This window comes from Musca domestica, unplaced genomic scaffold, assembly GCF_030504385.1.
Source record: "Musca domestica strain aabys unplaced genomic scaffold, Musca_domestica.polishedcontigs.V.1.1 12, whole genome shotgun sequence".
Classification (NCBI taxonomy): domain Eukaryota; kingdom Metazoa; phylum Arthropoda; class Insecta; order Diptera; family Muscidae; genus Musca; species Musca domestica.
In genome coordinates, this window is record NW_026712155.1 from 10,855,696 (window position 1) to 10,876,829 (window position 21,134).

The window sequence follows — 21,134 nt, forward strand, 5'->3', positions numbered from 1 at the left end:
GGTTCTGAATAGCTTGAGGTGGAGAGAAAATCTTGTGGCGCCCAACGGTTAGCCCAGGTATTTTCTATAGAAAATCTTGTGGCACCCAACGGTTAGCCCAGGGATTTTCTATAGAAATTCTTTTGCGCCCAAAGCTCAAAATCGGCTGAAGATAAATATAGAAGCTATATCCAAATCTGAACCGATCTTTATAAAATTTGGCAGAGATATTTCTGGGCTGTATCGGATATGTGGTACCAAATATCATTGTTGTCGTATGCATTTTACGAATGTGAGGGACTTAAACCCCAAATCGGATGAAACATTTGTATGGGAGCTATATCTATATCTGAACCGATTTTCATCATATTTGATTTACTTGCTTCTAAACTAAATTCGGCGGGATTTACCAAAAAACAGGTCATTTGGACTTATTTTGTTCATTTGGAGCACAATTAACCCGAAATCGGTTGAAGATATATATGGAAGCTATATCCAAATCTGAACCGATCTTTATAAAAATTTGGCAAAAATATTTCAGGGATGTAGCTGATATCTGGTAGCAAATATCATTCTTGTCGAACGCATATTACGAATGTGAGGGACTTAAACCCCAAATCGGATAAAACATATATATGGGAGCTATAGCTATATCGGAACCCATTTTCACCAAATTTGATATACTTGCTTCTAGACTGAATTCGGTTGGGTGTGCCAAAATTCAGGTTATTCGGACTTATTTTGGCCATTTGGTGCCGGTTGAAGATATATATGGTTGACCAACATGTCCATCTGACTACTAATTAATTTATTAATTATGATTTGAAAAATATGGTCTGCATATGGTCTTAGAATGAGTTTTGGAGAATAAATGTCGTTTCATATTTTATAATAGATCTTGATCCAGTCCCTGCTTTTCAGACACACTATGTTAAATTGTAATATTATATGTTTTTTTCTTATTTTTGTAAAAAAATAAACTTAAATTTTATGGCGCTTAAATAAAATATATGTATATGTTGTTCTTTCCCTATATAATGTATATAATAATGCATTATTTGTAAACAATTGTAATTTCATTAATTTTAATCGATTAAAGCAATATTTTGTTTGTTTATTTGTTTGTGTCTTCTAAGAAATGTGTGCTTTCATTGCAAAATTTTTTTTTAGTAAATTCAAGTTTATAAACCCTGGGGCTACAAGAAAGAAACACAAAGTCAAATCGAAATCAGATTTATAAAGTGAGTTGGAAATACTTTTGTATTCCGGCATTTTCCCTAAGTACATGTCAAGTTACGTTCATTCACAATTTCTTTAATTAATGGAAATAGGTGGGTGTAAGTACAAAGGGACATCTCGAATTAAACAAAGCAGCCAAAAAAGCTGTAAGTTCGGCCTGGCCGATCTTTGAATACCCTCCACCATTTGAAAAGATTTTGGCAATTTTAAAAAAAATATAAAATCTGTTAAAAATTCTGTTATAATCTTTATATTAGGGTCTATACGACGACGTGGACCTGCATAGGCAACTTTTGTCATAAGCTATTACAATATTCAAATGCGAAACTAAAGTCATCAAAATTCCGAATATAGGGAGGTACCGTTATATTAGGCCTGAACAGACAATTTTCTGTCATAGGCTGTAGTATCCATTACGAACTTTAAGTACCAAATTTGAAACAATTCCGGTGAATAATGTCGCTAAAATCATCAAAATACCGAATATCAGGGGGTATTGTTATATGGGGGCTATTCGAAGACTTGGACTTGCACAGTCAATTTTCTGTCATAGGCTGTAGTACCCATTGCGAACTTCAAATACCAAATTTTAAACAATTCCAGTGAATAATGTCGCTAAAATCATCAAAATACCGAATATCGGAGGGAATCGTTATATGGGGCCTATACGAAGACGTGGAGCTGCATAGACAATTTTCTGTCATAGGCTGTAGTACCCATTGCGAACTTCAAATACCAAATTTGATACATTTCCGGTGATTAATGTCGCTATAATCATCAATATACCAAATATCGGAGTGTATCGTTATATGGGGGCCATACGAAGACTTGGACTTGCACAGAAAATTTTCTGTCATAGGCTGTAGTACCCATTACAAACTTCAAATGCCAAATTTGAAACGATTCCGGTGAATAATGTCGCTAAAATCATCAAAATACCGAATATCGGAGGGTATCGTTATATGGGGGCTATATGAAGACTTGGACTTGCACAGACAATTTTCTGTCATAGGCTGTAGTATTCATTACGAACTTCAAACACCAAATTTGAAACAATTCCAGTGAATAATGTCGCTTAAATTACCAAAATACCGAAAAATGGGATGTACCATTATATGAGGGCTATACCAAAACGTGGACCTACATCACCCATTTTCAATACCAAAAGTCCTGCAGACAATATATATATTTGAGTAAAATTTTATCAACCTACTTCATTTCGTTCGGAAGTTAGAGTGATTTCCACAGTCGAACAGACGGATAGACGGACGGACATTGCTAAATCGACATAGAGGGTCTAAAATGTACATTTCCAGGTGTTACAAACGGAATGACAAACTTATTCAAATCCCTGAATGAATTTTTTTTAGTCAAAGTTTTTTTTTAGAAATAACTTCAGCGATACATTTTTAAGAAGTTGCTGAGCTAATACATCTTTAGTTCTCTTAATTTAGCCATTGAATATTTTGTTCTCTGACATTTATTGCTGATAATGAAGTTTCTTGTAGCTAACGAGACAATTTATTCAATAGGTCTTGTTCAAGGCCTCATTAAACAGAACTTGGTTGTCGCCAAGACTCCAAGATAGGAATAGTTTAGTAGACTTCCATTCAAATTATAAATCAAAATTTTACGTTTTAATTTTACCGATTCTTCGGTAAGAAAAATAAATTAACAGCATTGCTAGCATAACTGAATAATATCTTCATTTTATAAATCGTTTGAGAAACTCATTATTTGTCCTTCATTATACAAAGTATGAATTCTAAACTCACTTTTTTCGTTACTGATTTTCTTCAATTTCAAAAGTAAATTCTAGTAGCCCTGTGTTTAATATTAGCTGGTTTAGTTTTGTTTTTCTATTTTTCAATTTGACGACAATTTTAAGCATTGCTAGGTTTTTTTTAATAAACGACAACATTGTTGGCAAAAGCTTAAAGCTTCATCGAATGCTTTCAAGCTTTGGAGTAATGTCAGTTACTACTTGATTTTCGTTTTTTTCTGTTTTTCTTGTAAAACATCTATCTAAACTATGCTAAGTGGTTATGAATCGTAATGTATCCCTTACTTGTCCTGCGAAGGGGTAGGAGGGTGGGTCTAGTAACTCTGTTATTTTAATGATTTTTTGTTTTCAAAAATGTCATGCCGAGGATGATTAAATGCATCATTCTTTCGTTTATTTTGCTTTTCCTCCTTTTCTTGTTTAGAAGAAATAAAAAGCCTGCTCTCATTTGGGTGTTTCTGGAGGTGCTGTGGCATTGCCGAAAAGTTCTTCATAGGAAGGAGCTGTAATAAAAAAAAACAAAGCAATTTTGAAAAATATCCAAACTGTTATAAAATTTTCTCTAAAACTCACGTAATTCATGGGCTCCCGGTGGTGGTCGCATTGCCATATATGTCGATGACGACACCGAGGCATAGTGTGCACTTATCTGCGCTGTGGCTGCCGTTGGCGGTGGTGGTGTTGGTGTTGCACTTGGTGTCAATTGATTATTGGCCTGTGGCATTAAGCTATACTGTGGTGAATCGGACAATGGATATGGTGGCATGTGTGCAGCTGGCGGTGGATATGAACTAATCATGAGTGGACTACTTGAATAAGGCATATATGGTACATTGGTATTGCTACGTATGCTAGCCCGATTGAGGGGACTATTGAATTGTGACGAAGAACCCGAAGTGTAGGAGAGAGCCGTGCCACCCACAGCAGGACTAAGGGTAGCTGCCGATGAATCGGATGTTGTGGAATGCAGTGAACTTGATTCGCTGCTATACTGTGAGGAGTGTGATGGCGAGCCAATGGAATTATCCAATGGTGGATACATTGTTACCGTGGAAGTTTCAAAAGGATTACCTGCCCCGCTCATATTTAGCGGTACGCCACCGCCACCTTCCGGTGGCATTGGGGGTTGGGGTGGTCTTCTCACCGACGCCTCAGTCTCATTGGTGTACATTTTAAAAGGCATATTTAATACAAGATTTTTAAAGAAGCCCCTCAGGACGGCCTCCACCCTTAGTTCATAGGAAATATTTATTACACCCGATAGCTCATCATCGCTGGGTTGCACCGTTTCGGGTATCAACAATTCATGGGCAAAGGAACGTTCACTTTTCTTGTGTACCGAACCGGTTTCTTTATTTGCCACCGGGATTATTTCCACCTTTTGGACCCGCAATGGCAGGTGGCTGTAATAGCAAATATATTGGAGCACACAAAAGCGTAACTTTTCCACATTGGTGCCACTGTTGTTGGTGACGGTAACACATATCCTTAAGGGTTCTCCCCGCACAGCAAAATCTTCCGGCAACAAAGCCAACATGGTAATGGGTCGTGAACCAAAAAGGCTAATGGTTTTGGTAATTTGCTTTTCCAAGGGTGTAGGCTGCAAGCGATACATAGGTGGTAAGGGCATATTCTTCATTACCGTAACCGGTATTGAATGGCGTTCGTCGAAAGACCATGGCCTTTGTATGAGTATACGTAGTTTATATTTAATTGATCCATGACTACCTTTAAAACTCGAAGGTAAATTCCATTCCAATGGCATGGAAAAATCGAATGTATGCTCTCCGGGACTTAGTTCAATGCCTCGTGGCTCAAATACCGATAAGGGTATTTCATTGTGGGCATAGATTTCTTTGCTCGAATAGAAGAGACTGCGTGTCGATTCATTGTTGGAATTCGAGTTTTTACGCAAGATTTCCATCCATTTGCATTTTCCCTTGCCTGTTATTTGGACTTTGATGGCTGCAATGGGAGATAAAAAAGAGGTAATTATTAATACTGGGAAAAATATATTAAATATTTTATTTAAATATTTAAAAGGCCCGCAAGACATAGCTTTATTTACTTTTTGTTTCGCTGATAAAGTCTGGGGAACCAACTTCATGTATATCTTAAAAAGTTGATTTCAGATTATAAACCTTGTGCAACATTTATATTACTGAATAAATTGAATAATATTAAATATTATGTTAAATATTATTATTATTTATATTAATATTTTTAATATTTTATTGTTGAAATATAAATTTGGCGCTAACTTTTGTTTTATCGGCAATTCAAGGCGTCATAGTCGACTATTGTGAATGATTTTAACGGCTGTTGAGTGTAACACAAAAAAGAGAGCGAGAGAGCTAACACATTTAAGGCCCACTCGTATTGTTATTTAAATAATGAAAAATGCGGTTAAAAGACCTTATCATTCTCCAAATAAAGTATTAATTGCTCAGCAATTGCGTTGTTTATTTTAATACCCTTCATTATTCTTTTTATTTCTTCTTCTTACTCTCTTTGGTCATTCACATTAGCTATTAAACACTCAAAAGGCCTAGTTGGCGTTTTTTTCCTTGTTGCTCATGTTAGCATCACTCTTTGAGATTGACAAACCAGACAACAATAAGAAGAAGAAGAACAGCAGCATTCTTGGTTGAACAAGGCAAAGCAGACGGCAAGCAATTGTGTAGTGAAGAAAAAATTATGATTTTTGATACGGCAAAATAATAACCAAGGGTAGGTAAAACAAAAAAGTAAGTATTGCAAATATTATTTTAAATTATCAAGAAGCTAAAAGAACTATTGTGCAATCGAAAAACAATGCTAAAAAAATAAAAAGAAACCAACAACCATGAGGTAATAGCACACATAGTATATGGATGCGGCGGCGACAACGACGACGACGACACCTCCTCTGCAAACAAGGTTTGGATGCTAAACAAATACGTACACACATACTAATAGTGGTATATACACCAAAAATGTGTGAATTATTTAATTAATTTTATTTAAAATATTCCCCTTCCAGTTGATAAAAATGGATGCCGATCTAATAAAAAAGGCCTTGTGCTTCCATGGCAAGCCCATGCAAAAGATATGGGACGACGAGAGGGGTGCCATCGATTTGCAGAGCCATGGCGTGGCGGAAGATGGCAACTACAGCATTTACATGGAAAGGCAAAAACATTTCACATTTCAGGATAGAGCCAAGCGGCTGAAATTGCATCAATTTCTGGCACGCAAGGCCGACGATCTCTACGACAAGGATCTAGGCAAAATTCCGGCTGTACCAAGGAAAATTCAACTTAATCCGGAAGACAAAAGTAAGTGTGTTGCCTACAACAATAGCAAAACTGTTTCTCGTTAAGTGATAGTACACGGTTGAGTTTTGAAATGCAAAGTGAGAGAGAAAAAAAAGCCCAAAATGTTTGTGTTTATTCCAAATTAAAAAATAATAATTCTTTGGTTGATTTTATTATTATTTGCCAAATGGTAAGCTACTGGGTTTAATCTTAGATCTTGTCGTGTTTGCTATGCTGCACTAATCATGTGTTCTGTTTCATGTTTTTCAGATAATACAGCCATTATGGTGGAACTGCCACCATATGAAACCTTTTTGCAAAAGAATCAGGATAAGGTTAAGCGCCACACACTAGAGTCGATTAAACCGGGTGACATTATTTATGCCACAATTTTAAAAGGCAAAAGTGGTTCAATAACTCCTCTAGTGGTCAAGCCTCTATGCACTGAGGAAAATAATTTCAAACTGCTTAAGGATTATAAGATAAAGGTATGTTATATTTTCAAATACGTATCCACCACTTGTTTGATGACCAAATTTGTTTGATGACTTTACTTTCCCCTATAGACCACAATACCGGCCCAGTTATGTGGACCCCAATTGTTGGATAGTGCCGGTGTCCCCATCTACATTGAAGCCCGAGATTATGTACGGTGTGAGGTGGTAGAATTTTCGGTAGATGCCGAACGCATGACCCTGAGTTTACAACCATTTTCAGACAAAAATAAAAATAAAAAATTGGGTAAAATAACCCCCAAGGAATTACCATCGTTGTATGGGTGAGTTTTGTTAAGAGTTAGCAAGAAGTTTAATCTCGTATTACCTCCTCTTTCTGCAATTAACTCAACAACGAACAGTAAACTTACGGAAAACCCACAGAGCTATGAACAATATTTGTGCACTGCTCCCGAATTGGAGAATCCTAATTATGATGTCTTGTATGCAAGTGTTGGTTTAGATGTGAATGACAATTTCACCCTGATGAATAATTTCAAAGGTGGTTTTCCTCAGCAAGAATATGCCAAAGAATTGCGGCAGTTACAGGCCAGCAAGTGGGCATTTAGGTGAGTTAAAATATGAAATTTCTTGCAAATGATTTTTATAATCAATCAATCATTTCAGATCTGTGGCCGAGGGTATTGAATATTTCAAGGTTGGCCAACATGTCGAGGCATTCCAATGTTTGAATAAAGCCCTGAACATTGATCCAAGAAATGTAGAGGGTTTGGTGGCACGTGGCGCCTTATATGCCAACAAAGGATCGTTTCTTAAAGCTGTGGAGGATTTTGAAAAAGCCCTCACTCTAAACTCACTCCATGTCAATGCCCGCAAATATATGGGTGAAACATTGGTTGCCCTAGGCCGGAGTTATGAGGAGGATAATCGTATACAAGATGCTGCCAAGGCATATCGTGATTGCTTGAATATCATACCCAATCATGAACAGGCTACATTACTGCTAGAAGCCATACAACATAGAACTGGGGCAAATGTTGATGCTGTTCCGCCGCCACCGGTTATGTTTGGAAGTTCGTATGAACAGACAGGTAAATGTTTAAATTTATCGTGGCATTTTTTAAATCTATATTCTATCTGATATTGTTTTCATGTTTGAAAACGAAGTCTGTCTGCGCGTACACAATCACATCTGAAGATTTTTTCCGGAAATCTTTTTTCCGAGTTTAAGTTTGTTTCTTTGTTCAAAGTCCTTTTAATTACAACTCAAATGTAAACAAGTCAGTTTGATTTAATATTTAATACGATTGTGAATGCCCCAAGAGTTGTTGAGTCCTCAAGGGCTCCGCAAAGGCCGTTTAATGTGATTTGGACGGTTTTCGTTTGATTCTGGAAATGAAAATAATTGTTGTGACCTTTTGTCTAAAACAGATAAAGCATCCTCGGCAAGTCAGGGCTCAGATTCCGATGATTCCTCTGATTCAGAATCCGATTCGGAGGGTAAGTAATATAAAACTATATTATTTAAAATTTACAACTGCAATGCTCATAAAACCGCATCAATTATTGTGTTTTCATTTAAGAGAGTCGCCCCACACTCTATAATAACAGTAAAAAAGCAGAATCATTGTCGCCCTTGAGCAAAAAGTTAGCACTGCATGCCCAAGAAATGCAAGCATCCAGAAAACAGGTGTTTAGCCAACCATTCTATGTCAGTCAAAGTGAGACAGTGGCCACGCCGGCTGCAGTTGTTCCCAATGAATTTAAGGTAAGTTATGCCACAAATTCCTAAAAAGCAAACTTTCGTCATAAAAAACATCCATAAAATATTTCAGCTTGATGAAGATGATACCGAGACAAGAGTACGTAAGCTTTTGCAGGATGCTTCAAAACACAAAAAAGATAAGAAAAAAAGTAAAAAATCCAAAAAGGCCAAAAAGGCAAAGAAAAGCTCCAAGGATAACAAGGACTCGGATGAGGAATATTCAAGGTAAGGAAAACCATAACTTTTTTTGAGTGTTTTCTAAACGATTCCATTTTTAGATATGAAGATCCCATGGATATACAAAGTAGAGAGCATGCTTTAAATGAAAATTTAAAACTCTATGAAAAATCCATACAACTTTTGAAAAAACGCCAACAGCTGTTGGACGAACAGCCCACAACATCCAGTGCCGGTACGAGTGCCAGCAGAAAAAGAGACAAATCTGAGTCACCGCCTCCTGCACCCTCATTTAGATCTGATAAAAATCGAAATAATGGTAAGGACTATCACACCATTGGCTTTGGTAAATTTCCAACACAAACAGCCTCAACATCTATGCAGCATCATAACTCATCGACCTCCAGGAAAGATGATAAAAAGCTTTCATTTCAAATTAAAAAGCCTGTTACCGTTGATAAATTCGGTTTGATACGTTTACGTTCCCCCTTTCAACCGGAGAAAAGTCCCACGCCGAAATCTCCATCACCTGGCCGAAGTCGTAGACGATTGTCGCCTCGGTCACGCACGCGTTCTCGTTCTAGATCACGTTCCCGTGGCTATCGACGCAGCAGTCGAAGCCGCAGTAAGGGTCGTTCAAGATCACGTCGTTGGCATTCACGTTCACGAAGTCGATCGCGTGGTGAACGTTATGCCAGTCGACGTAGACGTCGTTCCGTTTCACGTTCTCGTTCAAGTTCATATTCCGACAAACGTCGGAGAAATTCTCGTTCACGATCGCGTTCACTTTCACGGGGTCGTAGGCGTCGTTCGCCATCCCCATTGCGAGGACGAGGGCGACGTTCACCGTCATCACCCTCCCGTCGTTCGTCGTACAGGCGTTCACGATCGCCACATTATGGTCGTGGACGCGGCGGTAGTCGGGGCGGGCGTGGTGGCGGTTTCGCCCCACGTGGTAGTTATCAATCATCAAAATTTGGTAATCGTGTTTGGAAAAATCCCAATTCAAGTGATACCCCCCACACAAAAGAATTCTCCTCCTCAGATGGCCGTTGGCCACATGATAAATATGAAAATACCTCGAACAAGGGGGCTGGTGATGAGAATCCCGATGATCCTACCATTGAGGAAATTGATGAAATTATCAGTAAGGCCCAGCGTGAACGTAAACAGAATATCATCAATAATGATAAGGATATTCTTAAGAAACCAAGTAAATGGTAAATAAGAAAACAAAACAAAAAAAAAACAGAAAGAAACAAAATTATATACAGAATACAAAATAATAATTCTCTTTTTGCATTTAAAATGTAATTTAAGATACACATACATACGTATTCAATCAAAACAAAATTTCGCAATAAACCATAGAAATTTAAAAAAAAAAGTTTTTTTTTTACTTGGATTATAGGATTAATAGTGAATAGTATCAAACGGAAGAAGGAAAGCTTTACCATGGAGAAGTGGAAAAAAGACAAATAAAAAACATTATGTTCGGCCGGGCCGAACTTTTAATACCCTCCACTTTAGGGTAAAGGAGACATTAGAACCCATTAAACACAAATTTCAATTTTTAGACATATTCGTGGGAAAATGTGGCAAAAATTACAAAATATCTAATATCGGGAGGTACAGCTATATGGGGCTATACAAAAACGTGGACCTACACATACTATGTTACGCCAACGGAGGTAGAACCCATTAGGACACACAAATACAAATTTCTAGACAAATCCGCGTAGAAATGTGGCAAAAATTATTAAAATACCGAATATCTGGAGGTACCGTTATATGGGAGATATACCAAAACCTTAATTAATGAACTTCATAAAAAAATTGGGGTCTAAAATTGGATTAATTCTCTTTTAGGTATATTCCAGATCTTCCGGAATATACAGCAATTACAGATGTGGATAGGCTCTTTTGAAATGAGGTTATCTTCTTCATTCCATATCTTTATTTTTATCATGATTATGCCATATTGTAGCCATGGAGGTCCTATTAACGGTGCTTATATTAAATATTTGGAAATTATTAACATAACTTTGTACATTTTAATTAATTTCAAATTAGAAATATATTAAAAAACTATCACTCACATGTGAATTACTCCCACAAAAAAATTCACAATAGTGCCAAGTTGTCCCATCAATGTCGGTTTTCGTAACAATAAACAAACATATTCTCGTTCTCTCTCTTTCTTTCTATCATTATATCTGAGTTAATGAATGAGATAATCATTTCCACACCACACCAACTTCATTGATTCCAATAAAAAGAGTAGAGTAAACAAAACATTCACTGTGAAGTGTTATTTGCAAATTTCTTACAGTGTGTGGAGTAAAGAGAGCAAGAGCGGGAGAGAGCGCGCAAAATTCATTGTATCTTTCTCCCAAATAAACAAGTATTTGTTTTTGTGAAACCCGTCCAACGGAGACGGAGACTCCAACAAATCCAATAGGCACAAAATACCCCAACATTCTGGCAGTTGGAGAAGCAAGCACTCACGAAAAAGGGAGCAACGAATAGATTTCCAACCAAATATCGTGTCAGTAGTTTCGGTAGTGGTATTGACATTAGACGCGTAGAGTGGTTGGTTTTGGTATTTTGGGCAAAACAAAAGAAAGAAAATAAGGTTTGCGTGTTTTCATTGTTGTTTGTACTATATAAATAGAATAGAAACATGTAATTTTGAAAAAAAAAAACTAGTATTGGTAATTAGGTCGGAATTTGGGGAAAAAATATAAAATGTGGAAAATGAAAAGAAAATACCCATAGAGAGGGAAGTATGAAATAGAGCAAGTGTCATCATTTAAGTAGTACCTGGCTTTAAGCCAATATATATCAGTACTACCTTTATAGAATGTGACAAATACCTAGATACTAGTAGGTATTATATTTTAAAAGACAATATTTTGATATTCAATTTTTATCAATTTAAACAATTGGTTTTTCTGATCAAAGTTCAATTAATATTAATTTGTTGGTATCATAGATTTTTTTCACTTTTTGTATTCACATGATGTTGGTTGTGGTTTTTTATGGCTACTTCCCTGTTTGGACTTTGAACGCGTCGCTGGCTCTCTCTCTTGTTTGTCAACAAGAACAGCTTGTATTTATTTATGTTTATATGAATATGTCAAGCGCAACTGAATCGACTGGGGGAGATACTCTATAGGTGGCAATAAAATTGCGATATTTGAATTGAAAAAATCTGAAATAAATTCGCGTTGGGTTCCAACGGGCAAAACAAATGAGATTTTAATGCAAAATTCTCTACAAATGTCTAAAAATTTACCATTTTGGAAGGGGCCCAGTGTTATAAAGAGCGTAACTCAAATCGTTTTTTATATAAAAAGTTTCTGAAATTATTTTATTTTCAATACCATCCTTTGTATAGTGTCAATACCTGTACAAAATTTCATAGCTCTATTTTTATAAGTACCAGCTCTATCGTAATTTCAATGGACATAAACATGAACGGATTGAGAGAGAGCGTAGGGTCAATCGACATGGAAGTTCACGTCGATCATGAACATAGATATTTTAAGCGACTAAAATATAAAAGAACTTTTTCTTAATAAAAGCAGCAAAGAAATCTTAAAGTCGGGTGAGGCGGACTTTATGACAGCCTACACCACTTTGCATATTTAGTAGAGCTTCATATAACAAATGAAGGTTTATATCTGAAACGATTTTCACCAAATTTGACATACTTTTTTCTAGGCTCAATTTGGCCGTAACTGTCAAATTCCATCCCCTTTGGGTTGATTTTACACGTTTGGTGCACAATAAAAGGCAAATCGGACGGAGATATATACGGGAGCTATATCCAAATCTGATCGGATATGGAAAAAATTTAACAAAGGTATTTCTGAGATTTATTTGATAAATTTCCCCAATAACCGTTGTTACAGAGTGCATATTATGGTTGCGGAGGACAAAAATAACAAATCGGATGTAAAATATATATGGGAGCTATTGCTATATCTGAACCGATTTCGATCAAAATTGGCATACTTTTTTCCAAGCCTATTTTGGTCGTTTGTACAAAATTCCATTCCATTTGGGTTGATATTACACGTTTGGTGCACAATAAAAGGCAAATCGGACGGAGATATATATGGGAGATATATCTTAAATTTAACCGGTTATCTCCAATTTCGTCCCTGGTTGAATCAAATGATTTGTGCAAAATTTAATCTAATTCGGGCAATATATGCGACCTGTACTTTGTTTACAAAAATACATAGACAGGCGAACGGACATGCATATATCGACTCAGAATGTGATTTTATGTAGATCATCAAAAGAAACTATGGGCCTATCTCATTTCCTTTTGCCTGTCACAAACAAATGCACAAAGACATGATACCCCGACCACCTTGTGGTGTAGGGAATAAAAAATTAAAATTTTCAAAATAGGTCCCCGAAATGGTTTCGAATGCTTTTTTGTGAACGTTTCTGACCCCCATACATACGGTACCTTCTTATTTTCGGTATTCAGGCTCAAACTTCCAACCAAATTAACTGTAAAATGTCATTTGAGATTCTGAGTGGGTAGTTTAACAATTCGCAATAATATATTCAATGTAGATCCACTTTTTGGTATGGCCCCCATTCACAACGTCACTTCTATACTCTCGGTATTTGGAGGTTTTGCCCCCCAATTCTCCAGCCAAATCAGCTGTAATTTAATATTTCAAGTAATTTATGGTTAGATTAACTCCTCTCCAAAAATATTCAGGTATTGCCCCAATAAATTAAAATTTCAAATTAGGCCATAAAGTTCAGTTTATGAAAAGTTCAGCAAAACCCACCTTAACGCCTTTTGTATGATTTTTCTTTAAAAAGGTCTTTGTTTTATTCCCGTGAAATGTAGGCTTCCTCCTATTCTTTTATATCCCACCTCAAATAAATATTTTTACACCCACCACCATAGTATGGAGGGTATATTAAGTTTGTGATTCCGTTTGTAACACCTCGAAATATACATTTTATACCCCTCAAATTATATATATTCTTGATCAACATAAAATTCTATGTCAATTTAGCGATGTCCGTCCGTCTGTGGAAATCACTCTAGCTTCCGAACGAAATGAAGTAGGTTGATAAAATTTTACTCAAATGTGTATTATGTCTGCTGGACTTTTGGTATTGCAAATGGGTGATGTAGGTCCCCGTTTTAGTATAGCCCCCATATAATGGTACCTCTCTTTTTTCGGTATTTTCGTGATTTAAGCGACATTATTCACCGCAAATGTTTCAAATTTGGTATTTGAAGTTCGTAAGGAATACTACAGCCTAAGACAGAAAAGTGTCTGTGCAGGTTGACGTCTTCGTATAGCCCCCATATAACGGTACCTCCCGATATTCGGTATTTTGATTATTTTAGCGACATTATTCACCGGAATTGTTTCAAATTTGGTGTTTGAAGTTCGTAATGGGTACTACAGCCTATGACAGAAAACTGTCTGTACAGCTTCACGTCTTCGTATAGCCCCCATATAACGATGCCACCCGATATTCGGTATTTTAATGATTTTAGCGACATTATTCACCGGAATTTGTTCAAATTTGGTGTTTGAAGTTCGTAATGGATACCACAGCCTATGACAGAAAATTGTCTGTGCAGGTTCACGTCTTAGTATAGCCCCCATATAACGGTAACTCCGGATATTCGGTATTTTAATGATTTTAACGACATTATTCACCGGAATTGTTTCAAATTTGGTATTTGAAGTTCGTAAGGAATCCTACAGCCTAAGACAGAAAAGTGCCTGTGCAGGTTCATATTTTGGTATAGCCCCCCATATAATAGTACCTCCCTATATTGATGATTTTAGCTACATTATTAATTTTTTTTTGAGTTTCGCATTTGAATTTTGTAATGGCTTACGACAAAAGTTGCCTATGCAGGTCCACGTCGTCGTTTAGACCGTAATATAACAGATACATTTGGTATTTTTAAGATTTTAACAGAATATTTATCGGATTTTATTTTATTTTTTTTTTTTTTTTTGAAAATTGCCAAATTCGTTCGGCCGAACTTGTTCTTTATAAAATGTCTTTGCGTTATTCCGTAAAATGTAGGCTTCTTCCTATTCGTTTATATCCCACCTCGAAAAATAATTTTATTATTGTTTTTATTTTCAAAACTCTCGTGATATAAATCTTTTCCATGCTTTTTTGTTTTCGAACCACAAACAAAATAAAAAATTGAAATTTGTCGGTGAGGGGAGGGGCTGAAACATCACCTTAATACCTTATCAGAAGTAGAGAATGAACAAGCACCAATAGTGCAAATTTCATATGGCACTATCTGAAAGCAAGCCCTACCTCTGCCAGGCTTTTATAGTATATGCCATACGAAACAACATCACTTAATATTTGTTTATAATCTGCCTGCCTATCATTAAAATAATGTTTTTTTTTTTTTTCTTTTATAATTTCAGTTTTATTTTGAAATTTGCCAAACACGGACGGCACGATTCGCACAATTTGTAGCACATCATTAAAAACAAACAAATAGAAAGAAAAATGATGTCAAAACTATTTCGTGCTGTGATATTGGGTGCACCCGCCTCGGGCAAGGGAACCATTTCCAAACGCATTGTTGACAAATTTGGCTTCGATCACATCTCACCGGGTGACATTTTGCGTATGAATGTCAAGAACAACACTAAACTGGGTAAAGAGGCCAAAGTTTATATCGATCAGGGTAAATTGGTGCCGGATGATTTGATTATAAAATGTGTCACAAGTCGTTTGCAGGAATCCCATGGTAAATCATGGATGCTGGATGGATTTCCACGTACCCGTGTACAAGCTGAACGTTTGGCAAAGATGCATGCCCTAGATGCTGTGATAAATTTGGAAGTACCCCACGAAGTGATCATCGATCGGGTCAAGGGTCGTTGGTTACATTTGCCCTCGGGCCGTGTCTACAACATTGGTTTCAATGAACCCAAGGTACCCGGTAAAGATGATATCACCGGAGAGGAGTTGGTGCAACGTGATGATGACAAGCCAGAAATTGTGGCTCAACGTCTACAGGTCTATGAGGAAATGATGAAACCTGTTTTGGATTTCTATTACGAAAATAATTTGGTCACCAATTTCAAGGGTAAAACCACCGCCGAAATATGGCCAAAGGTAGAACAATTCCTGGTGGAAAGAACCAAGGCTCTGATGGCAGGAAGACTGTAAAAATCGCCCCCAAACAACTATGTATATCACTAATAACCTAATTGGAATCGTTCCTATGGGAACAAGATCTTTGAACACAAAGTGTTTTCTTGCTTTTTTTTTAAGAATTCAAATTAGTTATAGTTAAGAATGCTTTTTTTAATTATATTACTTTTATAATAACTACAATTAAATTGTAATCTGCAATAATACTTTTAATCCAATAATTGACTAGAAAAAAAAATAAATTTTTAAAACCAAAAGCAAAAATGTAATAACTATTTTTCTTACCCCAACTAGCAAAGACAAGCCAGTAACCCCTTGTTATCATTCAACGACCGACTGGCCAACCAGCCGGCAAACTAAAAGTGAATTTGCTTGCTTTGTGATAAAGCCATTATAATCTTCAGTGGCAACAGCATTGTTAGTGTGTCCCCCTTATTACAAACCACTCAAAAGAAGACAATGTGGCCTTTGATTATAATTTGCCATAAACAATATGTGGGGGGCGAATGATTGTAAGCCAATTTGTCGGTGTGTGTGTGTCTGTGTTTGTTTGTAGGTGTGTCACTGATTTCCCTTGTTTTGCAAAAAATTTATTCAAATATTGTCATTTATATATAGTTTTGAACTTTGCATGTCGTTGGTCTTGTTGATTATGACATATTTTAAGGTGTAGCGCTTTTGGTGGCTCCACTGAGAATTTGCTTGTATTGTGAATGAATGACAAAAACTCCTCTCGCACTCACTCTCTCACACTCTTTTGTTGCTTGGGAGATTACTTAATGAACAGGGTTACCAATGAATGGAAAATGCATTTGAAGGTGGTATTTTTATAAACACCACAAGAAAAATGGAGGAAATATGAAATATATCATTTGCTAGGAACACCTTGAAATATTTGTCGGAAACCCCATAAAATATATATTTTCGGGATCAGCAAAATATTCTAAGTCCATTTAAAAATACCCCACATTATTTGATATAAAAATTTTCAAATTGGAAAATAATTTGTGTCCAGGACGATTGGTTGAAAGTCACCTATCACCTATTTTGGTCTACATTTTCGTATAACCTCCACGTAGCCGCACCTTCCTATATTCGGTATTTTAACCTTAATTTTCCATAGAATTGTACCTCTTGATATTCGTTTTTTAAGGATCTATAGTCACAATTTTGCGCGGAGTAGTTCCAAGAGCCTTTGAGGGGTTTAACATCCTTTGGCAGACAATTTTTTTATATATGTTCACGATTTTCTATAGCACTCAATATAACCGAACCTCCCCATACTCGGTATTTTAAAAACTTTGCCCACATTTTCTCTTGAATTGGTTTAAAAGTTGGTATTTGTACCTCTCGATATTCGTTATTTTAAGGATCTAAGTCACAATTTTGTGCAGAATTGTTCCAAAAGCCTATAAGGGGTCCTACATCCTTTGACAGGCCATTGTTAATATAGGTCCACGTTTTCCTATAGCACTCAATGTAACCGAACCTCCCGATACTCGGTATTTTAACGATTTTAGCCACATTTATGGTATTTGTAGTTGAAAAGTTGGTATTTGTACCTCTGGAATTTCGTTATTTTAAAGATCTAAATCACAATTTTGAGCGAAATTGTTCCAAGACCCCTTAAGGGGTTCTACATCATTTGACAGACCATTGTTTATATAGGTCCACGTTTTCCTATAGTTCCAACCGAACCTTCCAATACTCGGTATTTTAACGATTTTAGGCACATTTTCTATCGGATTTGTTTTTAATTTGCTATTTGTAGCGGTGAAAAGTTTTCTTTATAAGTCCACGTTTTTTCTAAAGCCTCAATATAACTATACCCACCGATATTCGGTATTTTGAGGGTATATGTCACAATTTTGCACGGAATTATTCCAAATTTGGTATTTAGAGTCTGTAAGGGGTTCTAAATTCTGTAGAAGAATATGGTCTATGTAGGTCCACGTTTTCGTATAGGCATCACATAACCGCACCTCCCGATATTTTATATTTTGATGAATTTTATCAACGAAATTGCTTCAAATTCGGTATTTAGAGTTTAAAAGGGGTTTTTTGTCTTCAGTGACAGAAATTTGCCCATATTGCTAACGTTTCCCTATAGCCCCCATACATCGGTACCTTTGGATATTCGTTATTTTAACGATTTTAGCCCCATTTTCTATCGGATTTGTTTAAATGTTAGTATTTAGTCTAGTTCGTAATTGATTCTACCTCTTGTGGCAGAAAATTGTCTATATTGGTCCACGTTTTCCTATAGACCTCTTAAAACGAAGCCTCCCGATATCAGGTAATTTGATTGTTTTAGCCCCCTTAGCAGTAAGTTTTCTATGTATGCTCTCGTTTTGGACAGTTTGACCCCTAGCAAAAAAATATTTAATACGGTTCGCCTTTTTGTTATAGCTCCCATATAACAACACCTCCTGATTTTCGGTAAGACTGAGGTTTCTCTCCGAATTTTCAACCAATTCAGCTGTAATTCTGGGTCCTCCGTGATTAGCTTAGCTCTTGTCGAAAAATAGGTCCACTTTTTGGCATAGCTCCAATATAACTACTTCCTGATTTTCGGTATTTGACCTCGATTTTGCGATAAAATAAGTTATAATCTTATATTTCGGACTTAAATTGGGTAGGTCAACTATACTCGAAAAATATTCCATGTAGGTCCACATTTTGGTATATTCCCAATCTCTTGATCTTCTTGTTTTTTAAAACTTCTTCTAAATATTTGGAGTAAATAAGTTGTAATTCAATATTTTGGGATTTCATTGGGTCCTTTAACTTCAACTTTTTTGTATGGTCTCCGTATTTCTGTACCTTCGGATATTTAGTATTTTTTAAATTTTTGATCCCAATTTCCAAACCGACTCATCTCTACTTTGACATTTCGGATTATGATCGGAAGGCTTGACTTCTTACGAAAAATACCTAATATAAGTCCACTGTTTGTGAGAGCCCCTATATGGCCTGAATTTTGGCATTTTGCAGTTTTGTCCCCAATTTTAATGAGCTGTATTTGTCGTTCCAGCTTCTGATGGGTTACTCCTTGCAAAAATATAAACATTCGTTTTTATAGCGTCATATAACGTTACCATCTGATTTTCGGTGATTTCAGATTTTACGGACCCCCAATTTCCAAACAACTCCCCCTCAAAAAATATTCCATAATTGCTGTGTTCCAAATGCTGCACTAGTTTGTAATTTTTTTTCGATATTATAAGAGAAACATCAGTTATCGTAGTAAAAAGTTGTACATTCCTGTAGTTCTGAAACAGAGCAAATATGGATTATATGCCATGTATTCCATTGGGTGTCACAAATGAAAACGGTATGAATAAATTATCCTTGTCCTTATTTCACAATGTATCCGAGATGGCTTTAGGAAGTTTATTCAGTCACTGAACTTTGCTTTTTGGTTACTTTTGGAGAATGTCAACAGGCTGTCGAAGGTAATTCCAAGCATTTTTTTGGTTTTGAACTGTTTGCATTGTCCCATCTCCGATTTGCTCACAATAACAACTACTAAAGAATACAATATTTACAAAATAAAATAAATTTCATCTTATTCGGCTGTTCTGTTCAATTTTCGGCCAAAAAGATGGCAGCTACACTTTGGGGAAAAAATCCCACACATTTCTTTCTCAAACAGCGGCAACCCTGTATAACCCATTAACGCTCCCACAAAAAAAATCTAATAAGAACAAAATTTACAAACAGGAGAAATCCGTGCAAAATTATATTCCCATTACAGAACCGATACTATTGTTGTTGTTGTTATTGTTGGAATCATTTTTCAAAACTTAATACGGCATAAACTTTGTTAATGATTCCGAACGAGAAAAGATTCATGGCACACACAAAAGGAGTAGCCCAGTCAAGTCAAGGCACAACAAACAAGCAGCAGCAGCAGCACCCAAGACAAATGGAAATGGGCTCGACCAAAATGAAAAATAATAAAAAAAAAACGCAGAAAAAAAACTTCTTTCTTTCGTTCGCTTGCTGGTTCTTTGTTTGCCAACCAGAAGAAGAATTTCAGGCCATAAAACCAATCAAGAGTTGAAACGAAGTCATGTAAACAAACAAAATATTGGCGACCGTAAAGTGAGTGACCACAAGTAGCAGCACCAGCAGCACGATGAACACTCAGCGAATATTATATACAAATTAGCTAGCTCATGTATGGCGAGGCAAGTGATTGACAGATGGATGATTCAAGCAAAGACGACAAAAAGAGGTCCAATGCATTGCAAATACTCATGAAATTACAGATTTTTTTTTTAGTTTCGGGTTTTAATTTTATAAATTGGTCACAGAACTTACCTCTGATTTTGGTACGTTTGGTTAGATTTAGCCATATCTCCCCCTTGATAGTTTGGCCAGCTATGTAAACTTTATCGGGTTTGTCCAAGGTGATACGTAAACGTTCGTTTTCCATGACCGCCAACACCGCTACCGCACTCACTAGGAACAACAACACTTGCTTTGTTTTTCTTTTTCTTCTTCTATTTTGTTGTTGTTGTTATTTTTGTTAACTTGCAATTTAAATTTGCCTTTAAAAAAAAAAAAAACTACTTTATTCCACCAAGCATTTAACAACATCTACTTATTCTATCATTCATTCATTCACTCTCACATTTAGCTGTTTTTTTTTTCTTCTTTTGTTTTTTCTTGTTCACTACATTTATCCAAAAATAAACTTCCTCCTCTTATTTTCTTATTGGTGGATTCTTTGACTTTTTGCTTTTCTTTTCGTTGAGAATGATTTCTTCTAGCGCTGCTGTCATAATTGTCACCTTCCACACTGGCCAGCAGCAGGTTCACTATTTCCACACATCCATTGGGGTAGTGTATTACGATTTCTCTCGTTTAATTGTTGTACATTTATTGCATTTTTCTAAAAAAATAATTAATTTATTAATTAAATAAATATCCTCGCCGTCTTCACTACTAACAGAGTACCACCAACTAAAAAGTCGCCAATGTATTATATATGTGTGTACGAATGGAAATCATTCACAATGGTTGGTATTTTCTTTATGTTGTAAAAAGAGAGCGCAAATGGTGCGAGAGAGAGAGCGAGCTGAATCATGAATGGGGAGAGGAAAAAAGAGCATACAGTGTGGTCCATGTGTTTTGAAAAGAAATACGCGTTTTTAAGGCAAAGTTGGCGTTTTTGGGAACGCGAAAGAAGAATTGATATGTTAATGATTTAGTTTTAATTTAATTTACATAGGTTCCAA

At 36.2% G+C, this 21,134-nt stretch overlaps 2 protein-coding genes across 10 annotated transcripts; one reads left to right on the forward strand and one right to left on the reverse strand.

Annotated features, from left to right (window-relative positions):
* Nucleotides 1-3,202: 3,202 nt before the first annotated feature.
* LOC101892900 (arrestin domain-containing protein 3) lies at nucleotides 3,203-21,062 on the reverse strand. Of its 3 annotated transcripts, none has more exons than XM_020035779.2 (4): nucleotides 20,854-21,062; nucleotides 20,215-20,788; nucleotides 3,575-4,966; nucleotides 3,203-3,504 (listed from the first exon to the last, which is right to left on the reverse strand). In XM_020035779.2, exons 2-4 carry the CDS (start codon nucleotides 20,327-20,329, stop codon nucleotides 3,446-3,448), a joined length of 1,566 nt encoding a protein of 521 aa, XP_019891338.2. In that variant the 5' UTR covers nucleotides 20,330-20,788; nucleotides 20,854-21,062; the 3' UTR covers nucleotides 3,203-3,445. The 3 variants fall into 3 exon arrangements, with proteins under 3 accessions (XP_019891338.2, XP_019891337.2, XP_005180781.2); XM_020035778.2 differs by having other exon boundaries at nucleotides 20,847-21,062; XM_005180724.4 differs by lacking the exon at nucleotides 20,854-21,062 and having other exon boundaries at nucleotides 20,215-20,847.
* On the forward strand, nucleotides 5,580-15,906 carry LOC101893072 (GTP:AMP phosphotransferase AK3, mitochondrial). 7 transcript variants are annotated; one of them, XM_011293058.3, is made up of 10 exons: nucleotides 5,580-5,731; nucleotides 6,024-6,318; nucleotides 6,568-6,785; nucleotides 6,864-7,075; nucleotides 7,154-7,360; nucleotides 7,419-7,843; nucleotides 8,184-8,252; nucleotides 8,336-8,520; nucleotides 8,588-8,742; nucleotides 8,796-10,068. In XM_011293058.3, exons 2-10 carry the CDS (start codon nucleotides 6,033-6,035, stop codon nucleotides 9,916-9,918), a joined length of 2,880 nt encoding a protein of 959 aa, XP_011291360.2. In that variant the 5' UTR covers nucleotides 5,580-5,731; nucleotides 6,024-6,032; the 3' UTR covers nucleotides 9,919-10,068. The 7 variants fall into 7 exon arrangements, with proteins under 7 accessions (XP_011291360.2, XP_058974189.1, XP_011291358.2 ...); XM_011293056.3 differs by having other exon boundaries at nucleotides 5,625-5,961; XM_059118204.1 differs by having other exon boundaries at nucleotides 5,625-5,920.
* Nucleotides 21,063-21,134: the final 72 nt, after the last annotated feature.